The sequence below is a fragment of the Pholis gunnellus genome, assembly GCF_910591455.1.
Source record: "Pholis gunnellus genome assembly, chromosome: 4".
NCBI lineage: Eukaryota > Metazoa > Chordata > Actinopteri > Perciformes > Pholidae > Pholis > Pholis gunnellus.
In genome coordinates, this window is record NC_136530.1 from 6,759,223 (window position 1) to 6,774,427 (window position 15,205).

Here is a 15,205-nt window from a genome sequence, read left to right on the forward strand (position 1 = left end):
GAATGTGCTCCGTCCCAGCAGGGCTGCTGATTCTCCTCGTTTCTCATTTTAGAATAAGATGACTCCATTATCACCGCTCTCATCTGAACTACATCACGACTGTGGATACCTGCGAGTTCAAAATATTATATCTGCGCTCACAGAGCATCTACTTTCTATCTTCAGGCAAACATCCCAACATCAGTCAAAACCTACAATAACTGACACTGGAAGACAAAAGACTCAACAAGCAGTTGGTTGCCATATGAAGTGAGGCTTAGGGACTTTCTTTAGGAGAAGCACAGCAATTATTTTTGGGAGATAATAGAGAAACAAAGGCTCTGCCTGAGGAAGACAGCTACAGTTCTACACTGGCAGTGAAATATGAGGTGTGTAAGAAAACATCTGACACACTACAAGCAAAGCTGTTGCTGATATTGTGCTTATGATTAGCAGAGAGAGACAAGGCAAGACAAAAACAAGGGGAAAGGCTGTCAGGGTTGCCATGGCAATGGTTGAATCCCTCTCCATCCTTTAGCTGGAAGATGAGTTAGCTATCACCCGGCAGCACATCGTGGATGATTAAAGGGGGAGATCTGAGGGGTTTAAAGCCGACCTCGCCTCTCCTACGCCGCACTATGTTACTGTAGAGCCATCTGCATTATTAAGACAGAGTGCACACAGCACCACGGTCACCTGTGAAGCATGCAACGGCGAGTGTTGAAGAGAAGCTGACCAAGTGAGGGGAGTGAAAACAACTCTGCTTTGTTCTCTTATCTCAGAAAAGCCGGCCAAAAAAACTAAAACTGAAAATCTCTTCAGATGTGAAGTGGGACCGGAGCATTGCTGGTGTACTGAACAGGGACGAAAACAAAACATCAGTACTGTAAGTTCTGTAACACTGAAACTTTTGTGTCAGTGTTACATTTGTTTTGCTCATATTCTGAGCGAGCCAAGGTGACACAGATGGCAGCAGTGCCACAGAATAAAATGGGTTCCATTGTAGTGTGAATCTGCCAGCCTGTAAAGGCATTACGACATTGCAATACGGTTGTGCAGTTGTGGCTCCTCTGTGTATATTTTGGACACAGATTATATCTGTGTATTATATTGTCCCACTACACGTATGTCCTTTAGATGACTGCTCAATAACCACAGATTACTTCATGAAAACAAGACGACCACCGAGTCGGTTCTCTCCCCGTTCTCATTAAGAAGAGCCTCTGAGCCACAGAAACATCAAAGCATCCGTGGTGCCTTCACCCAGCTGTAGCAGTGGAATGGGCTGGATAAAGAGACACAGGAGGACTGAAACATGCCTTCACAGCAGCCTGCCAAACTCACATTGAACATAAAAGAGATAAGAGCCTACTTTACCTCAGAAAATGACTGAGTCATCAAAAAAGCCTGAGGTGACCCCCTCGGAGGGGTTTTTGCTTTATTGCACAATTCTGCTCTTCATTGTGCTCAGAAATCAGGTAGTCATAAAATGCAGACTTCATTTTAAATTTCCTCATTTTTGAGAGGGATGATTGTCAATCTACAGTTGATAGGTCTGCGATTCTAAATGAAGATCACATCTGTAAAGCACCATCACTGTCAATCTTTTTTGGCATATGTGAGCTCACTTTTAAGTGCCACACAAGTTGCCAATTTTATGTGACTCAAAGACATCTTTTTATAGAATCGTAGCGCTTACTAGGCCGACAGCAGGCTGTAGTTCATCAGGAGAAGTGCTCCCCGTGCGGTGATGTGTGGACTACATCTGTTTGGGTGTATCTGGCTGGTTAATAGTGTGTGTCATTGGGCTAACTCCAGCCACCAGCTTGACTTATGGCCATTGATCGGTGTGGTGGAGTGGCGAGAGCTGCCAGCACTCGGCCTCAATCTTTATTAACGTGGCATGACGAATGATCAATCTATCAGCGCGCCGACTTGGGCGTGTACCAAAAAGATTATACAATGAACAAAATCAATGTACACGGAAGACAATGACAAATAGTTAAAGGGTTCCCGCCACCAGAATAAAAAAAAACAACACATTTTCTTACAAAGTCCTAGTAGTATGTACATACATATATATATATATATATATATATATATATATATAGTTTTTAAATTATTTAAGTTTAAGATATCGGTTTATTATTATACTGCTATATTTGTTAGATGCAACATGTATGTGTAGTACCTGCTTTGAACCGGCCCTCTGAAGTTTGGGTCGTACTTGCGTGGCTCACCTATAAAAAAAAAGCAGAGTAGGGTGAGATTAGAACACTGACCGAGTGAATAACATATCCAAATGGTTATGAGCAACATTTCACAACATTGGACACCATATATTATACTAGTAAAGTTAACCTGCTGTTCTATTTAACTGGCCAGTAAAACCTAACGAGGCCACTTCACAGTTCAGGTCTCGTAGCAGGACTGCGATGATGAGGGATGAGCATGCTAAGATAAAGCAATAAAGCCAAAACAATGTAGCTAACAGAAACATGATAATTCATTTTAACAACTATAAAGGCCGAAGCCAAACACAGTGGCTCACAGTGAGGATTCCCCATTTGACCCAGCAAAGTGAATACTTAACCAATGTTACAAACGCCATCAATCACCCGAGGGGATAACTCCCACTGGGTGCTCTTGCAGGTATGGAGAAGCATTTGCATTCATCACTGGCTTCTTCTTTGGTGCCCAAGTCGTCTGTAGCCCAGTTGAAACCGAGTCTGACGTGACTGAGGACCTATTAATCACCACACATGGAGCGTAATATCTCCAAGCAGCTGGGGCAGACTTAGGGGCAGCATGAGTGGGCCAATCTCCCATCTGCCCATTCATCCTGTCGAGAGACGTACAACTCAGCCCCGCTTCTGAGTGTGAGAGGAATGAGTACACTGGACCACGTACAAATCATGTTCTGAATGTACTGTCAAATGTAACGAGTCCTAAATTTAACAAGCACATAACCCTTTTATTTCTATCAGCAAATGCAACTAAAAGACCAAAGCCAACAGTGAATGTATCCTAATAACAAGTATTGGCTGTAATTGCTTGAGCTTACGCCTCCATGCCATAGATCTCCGCAATTATGCAAAAACTATTAAAAACACATTAAAAAGCCGTACTGTTGCTTTGGGTGATATAATCTTCCACTACAATCAACTTGGCCAGTGTAGTTTATTCTGGAACAAGATTATGACCATGCTTATAGAGTTGTGTATGCTAAGGTTGTAAAACAGTGAACACATTTTTATCCTACAGATCTCAGTGTGAAAGTGAACCACCACGTCATCTGTTAATCTAGACCGAAGACAATGAAATGAAGGAACAACAGTGTTAAAGACAGGTAAATCTATTCACTGTTACAACCATTAAAAAGCAAAAGCAGCATACTCTGTTAGCTCCACAAGTTTTTACGTAGCAATGTAATGTTTTAGAAATGTAGATCTTTAGGGTATATTCTCACTATTGCACATGCTCCAGGCTCAAACGTTGAACTATGGCGAGCTCGAAATCCACAAAAGCAGCCTGAAAATGAAGCTCCTTCTGCCCAGTGAGCAACTTTCATAGGATTGAACAGGCCACTGTCTTTGAACGCAGCATCCAGCTCTCCATGGTGTGTACACAGAGTAATAAACTAGATATATTCATTAAATATACTGTAGCTAATGTCTTAGATATTATTATTCAATATTTGATTTATTTTTGGCATGGATGGAAATCAAACACACCTCATCGTCTCTCGCTTCACATAAAAGCATCGCAGACGATACACAAAAGTAACATCACATAATTGACTTTCCGTTAATTGGATAAGGTGAACATGATGATTTCATCACTTTACTGGACAATATGTATACTTCTTTTTAAGAAATAAACTCCAAAACACAAAGTTGTCTCTTGTAATGTACTGCTATACTTCGGCAAAAAGAAAGGTCATTATTTTACCACAGAAAACACATGTAATCACCAGATGAACTAAACCAGGAAGTGCAATGTGCACGCGTCTCTGCCAAATGGTGACATTATTGTGACGTCGATACCAGTCACACCTCCACTAAACGTGTTGTTAGTCTGCACTACAACACTCTATTGGCTTTCCTTCATCCGCCCATAAAAGGTCAGTAAAAGGCCAAATACAGTAAATGCAAAAACCAGAGCAACATCTCTTTCATGTCTCTAACAAATTCAACAGAGAGACATCGGTGTTAATGATGACATTGTGAAGTAAGTAATATCCATCCGTTTGTAATGAAAGAACTGCGGCTACAATGAATATGAAACTAAAAGAATTGCGGTCAACAGAAGTTAACTAAAACATAAAAAAACATCTCTTCTGTTTTTGAAATTGTATAATGCCTGGACTGGACACAATTGCAAAATGAGAAACCTTATAATACAATACATGTATTACAATACATGACCAAAGGTCACGGTTGGCTGGTCTCATGACTGCATGGGGCTATGTGCAGATATTAGATCATGAGGAAATTCCTTAAATGCATTGTAGGTGTGATAATGACCATTTGAGTTCTTTGTCATGGCAGCAGCGTGAGCGGCTATAGCCTTGATACGAGAGGCTCTATGTGCTTTTTTTTCTTTTGCCCTTGCTGTTAAAAACCCCATGAGTGTGCCTAGCCATCTGTTTGGCTGTCACTGAAAGCCACTCACTTTAGTGGTGTTTCAGGTCTATAAATGTGAGATGTTCTGGGTTAAGTGTGTGAAGTCCTCAGCCAAGGACACGATGTCACCGGACCAGGTGCTCACTGCAGCATTCACAGAGCGCTAGCTCTGGATCTAAGAGGAGGCTACACTCCATTTCAAATGACCTACACATTTAAGAGCTCAAAGATGTTTTCCCAGATGATGCGTCATACACATAAAAAATGTAATACTTTCATACAATATGGGAGAGTGAACCATGCTGCTAACAAACCAACTACCACAGGGCAATTAAAGTGTGTCAAATGTCAAGAACCATGGTCAAACATCCCAACTTGTATTCAATTTAACCGTTTAAACTAAAAACAGCTTCATAGTACCAATTTCACTTGAACTTGTATTTGTTTACCTACCGTAATGAAAAAAAACAACAACAACAAGAGAGAAATACTGTTATACTAATGTTATACTACTACCGTGAAAATCAAATACTCTTACAACCCTATCAGCATCTGTGCATGATGTACTGACAGAGTAAGCTATTCCACTGTGTTGTGCCGGAAGTTTCCTCCAATTGTTTTGTATCCCAGTGGTTGTTGCTACACCCACACGGCCAGCAGCAGGTTGCATCACATTAACTCACATCAGAGCTAATTAGAGATGCAGCTGCTGGGGGTGAACGAGATTCATAGCTGGGTATTAGACGGGGCCCAACGTAAGCTGAATTTAAATGGGTGTTAAAAAAATCATTTCATTGATCCTCCTTGGTTGTGTGAATAATCAAAACATAAGGTCTCCACAATGCGGCAGACATTGTTGACACAAACAAGTAAGTCCATATGGTGAGTGCAAGTTGAATCACACCGAGATCAAGGAGAGCAGGGGTGAGAGGACAGATTGTGGTGCAGTGACTGTCAGGGAGCAGAGCTTGTTCCAGAGTCATGTGTGCTTTCTTGATCAGCCGACTGTTTTGGAGTTGTGGAGCAAGCAGAATACATTTGCAAGCAGCATGGTCCCCGCGCCAATGTCCAATATATGTAATCCTGTCAATACAGTTTGACGGAGGGAACTCAAAAACTAACATGCGATTGTTGCATACTCCCCCGACAGTAACAACATATTGTAGTATAGTGTACAGCATACTAAAACATTCTGGAGGACTACATACCCCCTTCACTCTAACACAATAACATTCAGGTGATAGAGATTGTGCTGATTCAGCACAGATAAAATTAGCTACATCAGCTTGACGCCTTACACCAGGCTGTTGTCCCACAACACAGATTTGAATGAAGGGTTGAGAGAGAGTGGTGAGAACCACCAGTGATGCCCGGATACAAGCAGGCTCTGCATTAGGTGCCGGCTGTTTAGACCGCACTGCAGTGTGCCGGTGCAGGGAGACTAGGGCGGTGCACTGGATGTGTTGCTGGCTGTAGTCAGGCTGAGAGAGGGCTCTGTGGTCAACAACATTCGGAAAAAGCCTGGCAGGCATGCTGCACCGGGACGGCCGGAGTCACTGTTAGCTCCACTAACGGCTAGTTCTCCTCTATTGACAGAGTGTTGAATAATGACACGTGACCTGCTGTGACCGAAAGATTGACTCATAACAAAACAGTTATGGTGGTAATCAGAGGCCCTGTGGCAATGAGGCTGGACTGGGTGAGGAATTACACATCAGGATCAGACAAAAGGCGTTGGCACTAATCTTCGCTCTGAAATTCCATTTGTAGTAAGTCTGCCATAGCAACAAGGTCTATAGATCAGTTTACAGTGGGGAGGACCCTAGCAGCGTAAAATAAGTCTGTGACACACGCATTTTGTCAAAAAATGCTTTCTTCCAACAGAGGTTTAATAAAAGCTTTGTGTGAGAACGCCTCAATTTGAAGTCCGTGCCTCCTGCCAGACGGATTCTAAAGTATGTGCTGGATTGACTGCTGAGAATCAACTTCTGAGTGCCTGTGCAGGAAGAAAATAACAACCCAGCCTGGAGAGATAAAGCTTCAACGGAAAGTCACAGAAGCAGTTCATCGCTAAACTGCAGACTTATCTCCTGCAGCTCACTTTATCATAAGGTTAGTAGACTGCTCGGGGATTACCTACCGAGTCACATAATTTATACTTTGTGTGGCAAACATCACTGCAGATACTGTGAGATCTGATAATGCGAGAACAAACCTGCAGCCTATAGGGCACATATAGAAATCTTAAAATCCAAGTAAAAAATTGAAAGCACGTAATTGTCAAATATAAAATGGTAGGAATGTTAACAGCACAGTACAGTGCTGTAATCACACCCTTCGCGGTAAAACTTTCTTTACTTTCTCCAGCCCGTTTCCACGACCCCCCCTTCCCAGCGTTTCCCAGCTCGTCTGTGTAAACTCGTCCAGTCCACAGACACATGAACACGGGCAGACACAGGCACCAGTGTGCCTAGGCCCCACTGTCCAACACAGGCCTCTTTCATACCGTGGTCAGGCAAACAGCTCGAACACCGCAGGTGCTCTACATGGGCTGGGTCAGAGGGGACTTTTTTTTTGTTGTCGTCACTCTGCTGATTAACAAACATTTCTAAGACCTGGAGAGAGTGGAGTGCTGTGAGTTCGCACTCCTGTTAAAGCGACACTGGGCTTAGATCCAGCTACAAATAAACAAAAACAAAAAAAGTAAAAATAGAAATGTTAAAAATTCTTCATAATGATGTTGCTCAGCAGGGCAGGCACACCCTGTAAGCCTGAACGCTGTATACAGTATGTTCATTCATAATTGATGAAAGCACTGGCTTCTGCCAATCCAGAGAGGAAAGCAACATCAGTGACGTGGCTTTGGGCTTTTACTGTAGTTTGTATTTCTAATTTAGCAGTGTTCAGGTTTCTCTCACATCCAACTAACCCCAACTACACTACACTAAGAGAAACTACACACATTGACTTTTGGGAGCCGCATTATGATCAAGGAAGTCTCCCACACAAAACTGAGCCGAAATAATCAAAGCAGTTAAAAAGCTCCAGATGGCTCCCCCATTTTCATAATGGTAGAAATGTAGAGAGATAATACACACAAACACTCTCCATGTAGCACCACCACTCTCTTCCAGTGCCCTTCTGTATCCAAAAACATCTTCCCTGCCAGGCTCTTATTTCCCCCCCGCCACTGGACAACAGTACAACCTTTCAAGTGCTTGTCTCCTTATTGAAACAAGACAACAACATCCAGATCTCTGGTTTAGATTTGACTCAGCAGTCCCCTGGGACTCTGCTGGGAACTATTAGCAGATGCTCAAGGAGTACTTGGCATATCTGGTTTTGGTAGCCCACTGGGTTAACTGCTATCTGTGCATGAATAGTGTTTACGGTGCACATGTTCAGAGGCAAGCTAAGACACAGAAGCAGAGGATAGTGGGATCCGGGCTGGGATTCGACCCCCAAGAGAGGAGTTAGCATCCGAGTGTGTCAGCCGCTGACAGCTAGCCTGCCGCTCTGAGCGGAGAAGTGGCAGTATATTGTGGCTGGGGCTTTGTGACCTTGGTTACTTCTGTGGGAGCCTCCAGGCATTTCAGTGGCAGCCCAGTGTTCCTGTGAAACCAGGCTCGCTCCAGCTACTGTAGATCAGTGACGGGCTCAACCGGCTTTGGCCTGGATTCATAAAGACTTAAACATAAGAGGATGTGCCTCATCTTGATAACCAAATATGCCATCTGCACACCACTGCAAATGCCCACATCCTCTCTCATACTCAGTATTCAAGACTTGTCTCTTGTATACAACTTCCTTAGCTAATAGTGTTGAGATCGTGAAAAACCAGGACAAGATGAGGCAGCTCGCTTCTCACAAAAGTATGTTCAAATTAATCTGCACTTAAAACAGATTACTGTAAAAGATCTCACCCTGTAGCCAGATCTACTTCTGTGATTTAGGAAAACAAGATTTCCAGGACTCCTCACTGATCTAAACGACTAATTACCATGAGGATTGTTTTGCCGTGTATGTTAACACAGAAAAATCCTCATTTCCCGTTGCACATTAAACATTTATGTTTTATGTTAGGCAAGATGCATCTGGGCCAAGATACGTAATGGTAGGAGTAATGAAACTTTGCAATTGCACATTTCATGGAGAATGAGCATATTTCCACAACACTGTTTTCAATTGCATATTTTATTCAACTGTGTCCACTTTGGGCACAACAACTAGCAGAAAGCTGAAGGTCATCATGTGTAAGATACACTTCACATAAATTAAATTGAAGTCCACAAAGAGAATCTCTCACCGACTGTCAATGATGTGGCTTTATATAAGTGCATATACTGTATGTGTCACAGCACATCACAGAGTCTGAATCTGGATTATTTGCAGGAAATATGAATGCACTTATGTAATTTAATGACTTTATGCAACTAGTTATACAATATAGATTTCTCCTTGAGGTAGAAGTAGGGCCAATGTCTTCATTTGATCAATATTAAAGGCAGGGTTGGTTATCTTGAGAAACTAGACTGCGCTGGATTTTTTTCAAATCATCCAACTTAAAAACCTAGCCCAGTGTTGCCAACTCTTTTCTAATGAAAGTACCGATCAACAATAGCTCCAAATGTTGCTAAATCTAGCAAGAAAGTGACCAAGTCGGCCCCACTGACAGCCAGGTCAGGCCTCCATCTAAAGCCACTCCCCCAAAATGATCATAACGAACAAAAACAACAAACATGGCTATTGTTAGTATGTGACAAGCAGTGAGCACACGGGCAGAATACGCGCAGGCAGGTAGATAGGTAGCCCGTCTTGCTGAATGAAATGATTGGACGGGTTTATTACAGTCCTGCAACAGCCACATATACCTGGTATAAGCATTTGAATAATTGATTAATCAGTCAGGATGTAATGACAATTTCAATAAAAATATGAATACTGTTTTTTGATGATGATTACCAACAGTGCCTTTAACATCACTTCACTGTCTGTGTTCCTCTGAACCCTCTGCTTTTCAGCAGTCAGCTCACATTAAACTCAGATTAGCGTCAACAACACTAAATACTGGGTTAATCTAAGCAAACCTGTAGGGTGCAATGCAAGACCCTCACCTGTGCAAAGAAAAAAGCATGTTTGCAACATCAGAACATCAGGTCTCTTTTGTTCTTACGATAACTATGCATTTGTTTTGATCACGCTAGCTGCATCATTTAGCAGATTAAACCTATCAAAAGTAATTTTGAGTCCCCCTGTGCACCCGAGACTCAACACCTACGTGTCTAGCATGAAGGTAGCTTTATCTCTCACTCGTTTTCCGGTTAATCTTTAGCTTGTGTTTCATAAATCACTGCCAATGTCACTTAGCCTCCTAGTCATAAACAAACACTGACTGTATTTGTACTGCAAATGGGAAATTTAAAAGTCTCCTTGCTGTCGCCTAGAAAGTCACTTCACAGCTTAAAATGTCCCATTTTCACGGACTTGAACAAATCCCCATCCAGTGCTGTGCCGAAGTGAATCTGACAATTATTTACTGACTCACCCTATCAATAGTGTGAATAATATATACTTTCAGGCACTGACTTTGCAATCTATTGAGAAAAGACACATGCAATTAGTAGCAGTAGAATATAACCTTGTTAAAAATAACGAGCAGATATGCCATGAAGACCAATAAAACGTGTAGGAGCACTATGGAGTCAGAGTGTTTGCAGAGGACAGTGACACTTAAGAAGCCCAAGATGGTACTTAGTCCCGGGCGCAAAATGGGCCATTTGAGCCGCAACCTTCTCTGACTGCACTTTCATAGGAAGAGGCTGTGAATGTTTGATTTTAAACCAGGGCGCTCAGCTTTCCGTCATTGACTCTGTATGAAAATGCAGCGTTTAGGGAAGCTGCCCATGCGAGAAATTTGTTAATTAACAGTGTGCCCGAATCAACACTTTCTGTGGTGAATGGAACTCCTATCTAAATTGTTACTTACAAGCCTGTCGCAGAATGATTATGAGCTATTTCCTTCTTTTATGACTGACTGAACAGTTCAGCAGGACAGAATAAACCCACTGAACACTTGCTGCATATTTAGAAACGTTATATAATATACTAGCACTTCAATCTGGCTCAAACGGCTGAACGTGAATGATGGGATGGCAGGTAGTTATGTTTTTAAGCAGCTGCTTAAACACACAGCTCAACTCATTAGTGCTCACTTGCTTTTCGCTGCTTTTTATGAGGGCATGTAATTATGTTCATTAAAAGGAAAAATCCAACAATATAATATGTTAGGGCAAGGTGATAACTCAATGTTGATGTCATCATAACGTCTGCTTCAGTTAGTGGTTTCCTCATTTCTTAGAAAAACACTCATCACTTTTAAGAGAGTAGGAGGTTTTCTTGTTGAGAAAAACCCAATTCTTCTACAAAACACACCTTGTGGCTACTGTTCATAAAGGAACGGGTGTCTGAGTGTCACTGCAATGTGGCAAGTCTAGAAAGAAAAGCCTTTTTCTTTGATTCTGCGGAACGGACATCAGAATCAACTGACACACAGTTTGACAAGTTGGACAAGATCTATCCAACCAGCTGAACTGGAAATAATAAACTAGAATCATCCACTTCCTTTGGGAATAAAAGGAGTAAACCACCACACAAAGCTAGAAACCATGGGTACATTTTACCAGCAATCGCAAAAAAATGTTTTCGTTACTATGCACACTAGTTTCCAATCGAATTTGTCAACACTACGTAGAGTATGCTGATGTAAAATGTGTCTTTTCGTTCTATGCTCAGCGGTGAGCCCAACATTTTTCTGAATTGCTCTTTTGCCGAGCTATAGCTGATGGAACGAAAGCACCAGGGAGCCAATAACATAAAGCCGCTGACCTAAACACAGTGAGGCCCCATAACTCCAGCCAAAGCTCCGCTAGCTAGGTCAGTGGATGCTGTTAGGCAAAATTATGTTCCTTAATTAAACTGTCTCAGTGTATTCGATGTAATTCTCTGGAGAGTAGCACTCGAGTTGACACAAGAGAAGATAATGCAGGTGTATGTATTATATTATCCTCTGTAATGATGCACACCCTGCATCTAAGTAATGTGCATAATAATAATAATGATACAGAGTCACACTCCAAACCTGCGCTAAGATGTTTACTTTACACTACACATAATCTCTAGTGTCAAGTTTATGGTGATAGGGTTTGAAGGCCCCGGTGGTGAGCTGCATGTCTGCCGAGAGCAGTGAGACTCTACCACAGATGACAGGTTGCAGTAGTGATTGGCAGAGTGCTGTGGTCATGAGGGCTGAGGGACATTCGGGGTCAGCATGTGGGAGACACAGTCAGGAGCAGACCTACTCTATATTGCTACTCTATCTAAAGACCAAGCCTCCCTGACAGACATTTTGGTTGTAAGTATTACATAAAACTTGGAGTTGGATGATATCTGTATCTAACTGACAATGATGTGGAAGGCTCTGTAGACAATGATTATAGCATGACATGAAAAAGTTAATTATCATATAAAGTTCTGTGCTATAATTGGGGGTGGACAGAGTAGCTGATCATGTTTTTGGTCTACCTTTGCTTTAGGATGAATCTGAGAAAATAGACGAGTGTAGACATGATTAAAATCACTCTTTGACAACAGCCATATATGCAAAGACATTTCTCATTGAAAGGAGACATTAATTGTCCTGTCAGTGTGGTGGATCGCTTAGTCTGGGTTTCAATAGCTAGTTAGTTTCACACTGTAGTAGCCTGAGAGCAGCGGTACACTGACAACATGAATATCATTCTGAAAGAAGCACAACATATTTATTTTTCAAAGATTACTAAATATAGAGAACAATTATTTTCATCTGTGGAAGATGTAATACTAGTATCAAACCTCAGAAAGCCAACAGTGTGGTAAACATCACCAGTGGAAGTGATTCTTTGTCTCAGAGGGAAGCCACTGTGTGGCATCTGGTGGTGATAAAGGATTATGTTTGCTTTGATAAACAACATGATTACTAAGGCCGGCTAATGGACAGAAGATCTGCTCATGTATTACATATATCCTGGAGACTACAAATCCTTTGTTGTCATTACCATTCACAGAGGACATTGCTTTGAATCTTCATCACTAACAGAACTACCTGAACCACGTTTGTTACAACATTGTATAATGGTGGCGAGAAGAGGTGGAGGAGAATACTTATTGTTGTTAACAGTATACTGCACATTTTTTTAGATGTAAAATAACAAGGCAAAAATCATCTTGAGCATGTGTAGGGGAAAAATAATAAACACTCTGAAAAGGCCATTAGACTGACCTACTCAGGAAACTTAGGCGACACAACAGTTTACAAAAAAAACATATCACTTCCACTGGTGATGTTTATAGTTATTATATATATATATATATGATATAGTATAGTTATAGTTACGTATTTGACGTCAACCGTTAAATAGCCAACTGACTAAATGTGAGCTATGTTAGCAAACGTTCCTGTAAACTATAGCAAGAGGTTTTAACGATTAACTCTATTAAATCGATTGTCAAAAAAAAAACGTATCGACTTTTTTGTCTGTATTGAATTCTTTCCGGTAACAAGAGGATACGGATATTCCTCGCGACTACTACGCTACTCTTTTCCAAATAATCGTTTAAAACGTCATTATACCGATAATGCGTATTTGATGTCATATTAATTTAATCGTTGGAAGTCTGTCAAGCTAAAATACCCAAAACCCAGTTTCTCAGCGTGAGGATAAACGTTAGCTTAGCTGCTTTTCTTTGTCCTATTCAAAAAAAACAATGACATCTGATGGCATCGTCTTTGGGAAATAGTGATGGGCATTTTCCACTAACGTTACATTCTGACAGTTAAAATAATAACCTGACAAAACGATAAATCTGGTGACATATCGGCAGATCAATCGTTTATGGAGATAACGTTTTATCTTCATGTTGTCATAACCGTCACCCAATAACGTTATAAAATATATCTGCGTTTACAACAAAGATGAAGTGATGACAAGTGGCGGAGGAAAGTGATACGACTTATTATTGAGACGACTTTATTCACAAGGTAAACAACACAAAGGCATACACCTTAACGTTATATCACCGGAGTTAACCAGGTAACGTTAAACTATCGCCAAAGAAGCAGATTCAAGACACACACACAAAACACGTTAGGCTACTTATTCGAACGTTAATAGCCGTTTAAAACCGTTAACGTCGACTGCGTATTGGATGTCAACGGTTAACCGTTAAATAGCCCCCTAAATAGTTAACAACTGACAATGTAAGCTAGCTAACGTCCCTGTAAATCACAGCAATGGGTTAAAAACATCACTCAGGCTAAATAACGTACCGTTTGTATCATGTTGTTATATCGTTATTCACAGTACAGAGGGAAAAAAAATATGTTGGCGTTTACAACAAAGACGAACCGACTCACCATAGTAAGAGGGGACGTCCGTCTTTCTAGCCATGGCACTTAGTAGGACAAATGCGACGTCGTCTTGGTTTTGGAGACCGCATATGAGAGTCGAGGTGAACCGCAGTTATTGTAGTGGCTTTCGCGCGGTCCCGTCGAGAAATAAACACAGGAGGAAACCTGGAGAGGTCTCGAGCTTCTTGGAGGATGCTTTCGGCCACGCAGCTGAGCGTCAGTCGTGTTTACAGCGCGACGTCATTAATTATTCCAAAACGGTCTTAAAGGGGACGTGCACCGTGGCTGCTGCTGCTGCTGAATTTTCGTTTCCCCTTTGTTTTGGGTGTGATTTTAAAGCACATCGTTTTTGTGCAGTTTGTCCGCTGACGTGAACATGAGTTGGACTTACAACGATGCTAGACAACGGAGGGCTTGGTAAAACGGTCTGTGACTGCAATAAGAGCGGTGAATTCCAGGAGGCTTTTGGATGATTAATAATACAGCCAATATTGCAGGCAGTATTTTTAGGAGGCAGACATATATAGCTTCACGATGAGGCGTTTGGTGGAGAAACACTGTCCTCAGCTGGGCTTTCTGTGGCATTGCGAATATTGCTGTCTCTCTGCCTCCCCCTATATTTTTAACAGTGACATTAATGCATGTTTTATCTCTCTTATATGTTGCACAAAATAGTTTCCACTTGTTCTTATATTAACTTATAACAATGATAAAGGTGTAACTTCTCCCACCTAAACAGATGCAACAAAACTCAACTCAACTCGTCAATCAAGCACATTACATGCCCACCTGTGTGTGTGGTTCAGGTCCTTTATGGACAGGTAAATACAATATTGCACACATACATATGGGCCCTCTAAATCCATTATTATTGTATGTGTCACCAGTAAGCAGTGTTTCATTATTTTTGCGTGATCCAGGTGGCTCACACTTACTCATTCAAACAGTTTGTCCATTGTTGGGTAATTTAAACAGTAGACTACATCACAGTTTATGAGTTATGTAAATATTTGCTCTGCAAAATAAATGTACATAAATGTAGTGGAGGAAAAAAATGTATTTCCTATTTGAAATGGAGTTAAAGTATTGAGTCACAGAAAACAGAAACACACTAAATAATACTGAATTAAGTGAAGTAGGCTACAATACTTCAATA

At 41.4% G+C, this 15,205-nt stretch overlaps 1 protein-coding gene across 1 annotated transcript in view; it reads right to left on the bottom strand.

Moving 5' to 3' along the window:
* slc44a5b (solute carrier family 44 member 5b) overlaps positions 1-14,214 on the bottom strand; it is a 28,152-nt gene extending 13,938 nt beyond the window's left edge. Inside the window, exons 1-2 of the mRNA XM_079157716.1 lie at positions 14,056-14,214; positions 2,171-2,219 (exon numbers count right to left, since the gene is read on the bottom strand). Coding sequence (XP_079013842.1) covers positions 2,171-2,219; positions 14,056-14,089 — 83 coding nt within the window. The 5' untranslated portion in view covers positions 14,090-14,214. The remainder of the gene's footprint in view (positions 1-2,170; positions 2,220-14,055) is intronic.
* Between the last annotated feature and the right edge of the window lie 991 nt (positions 14,215-15,205).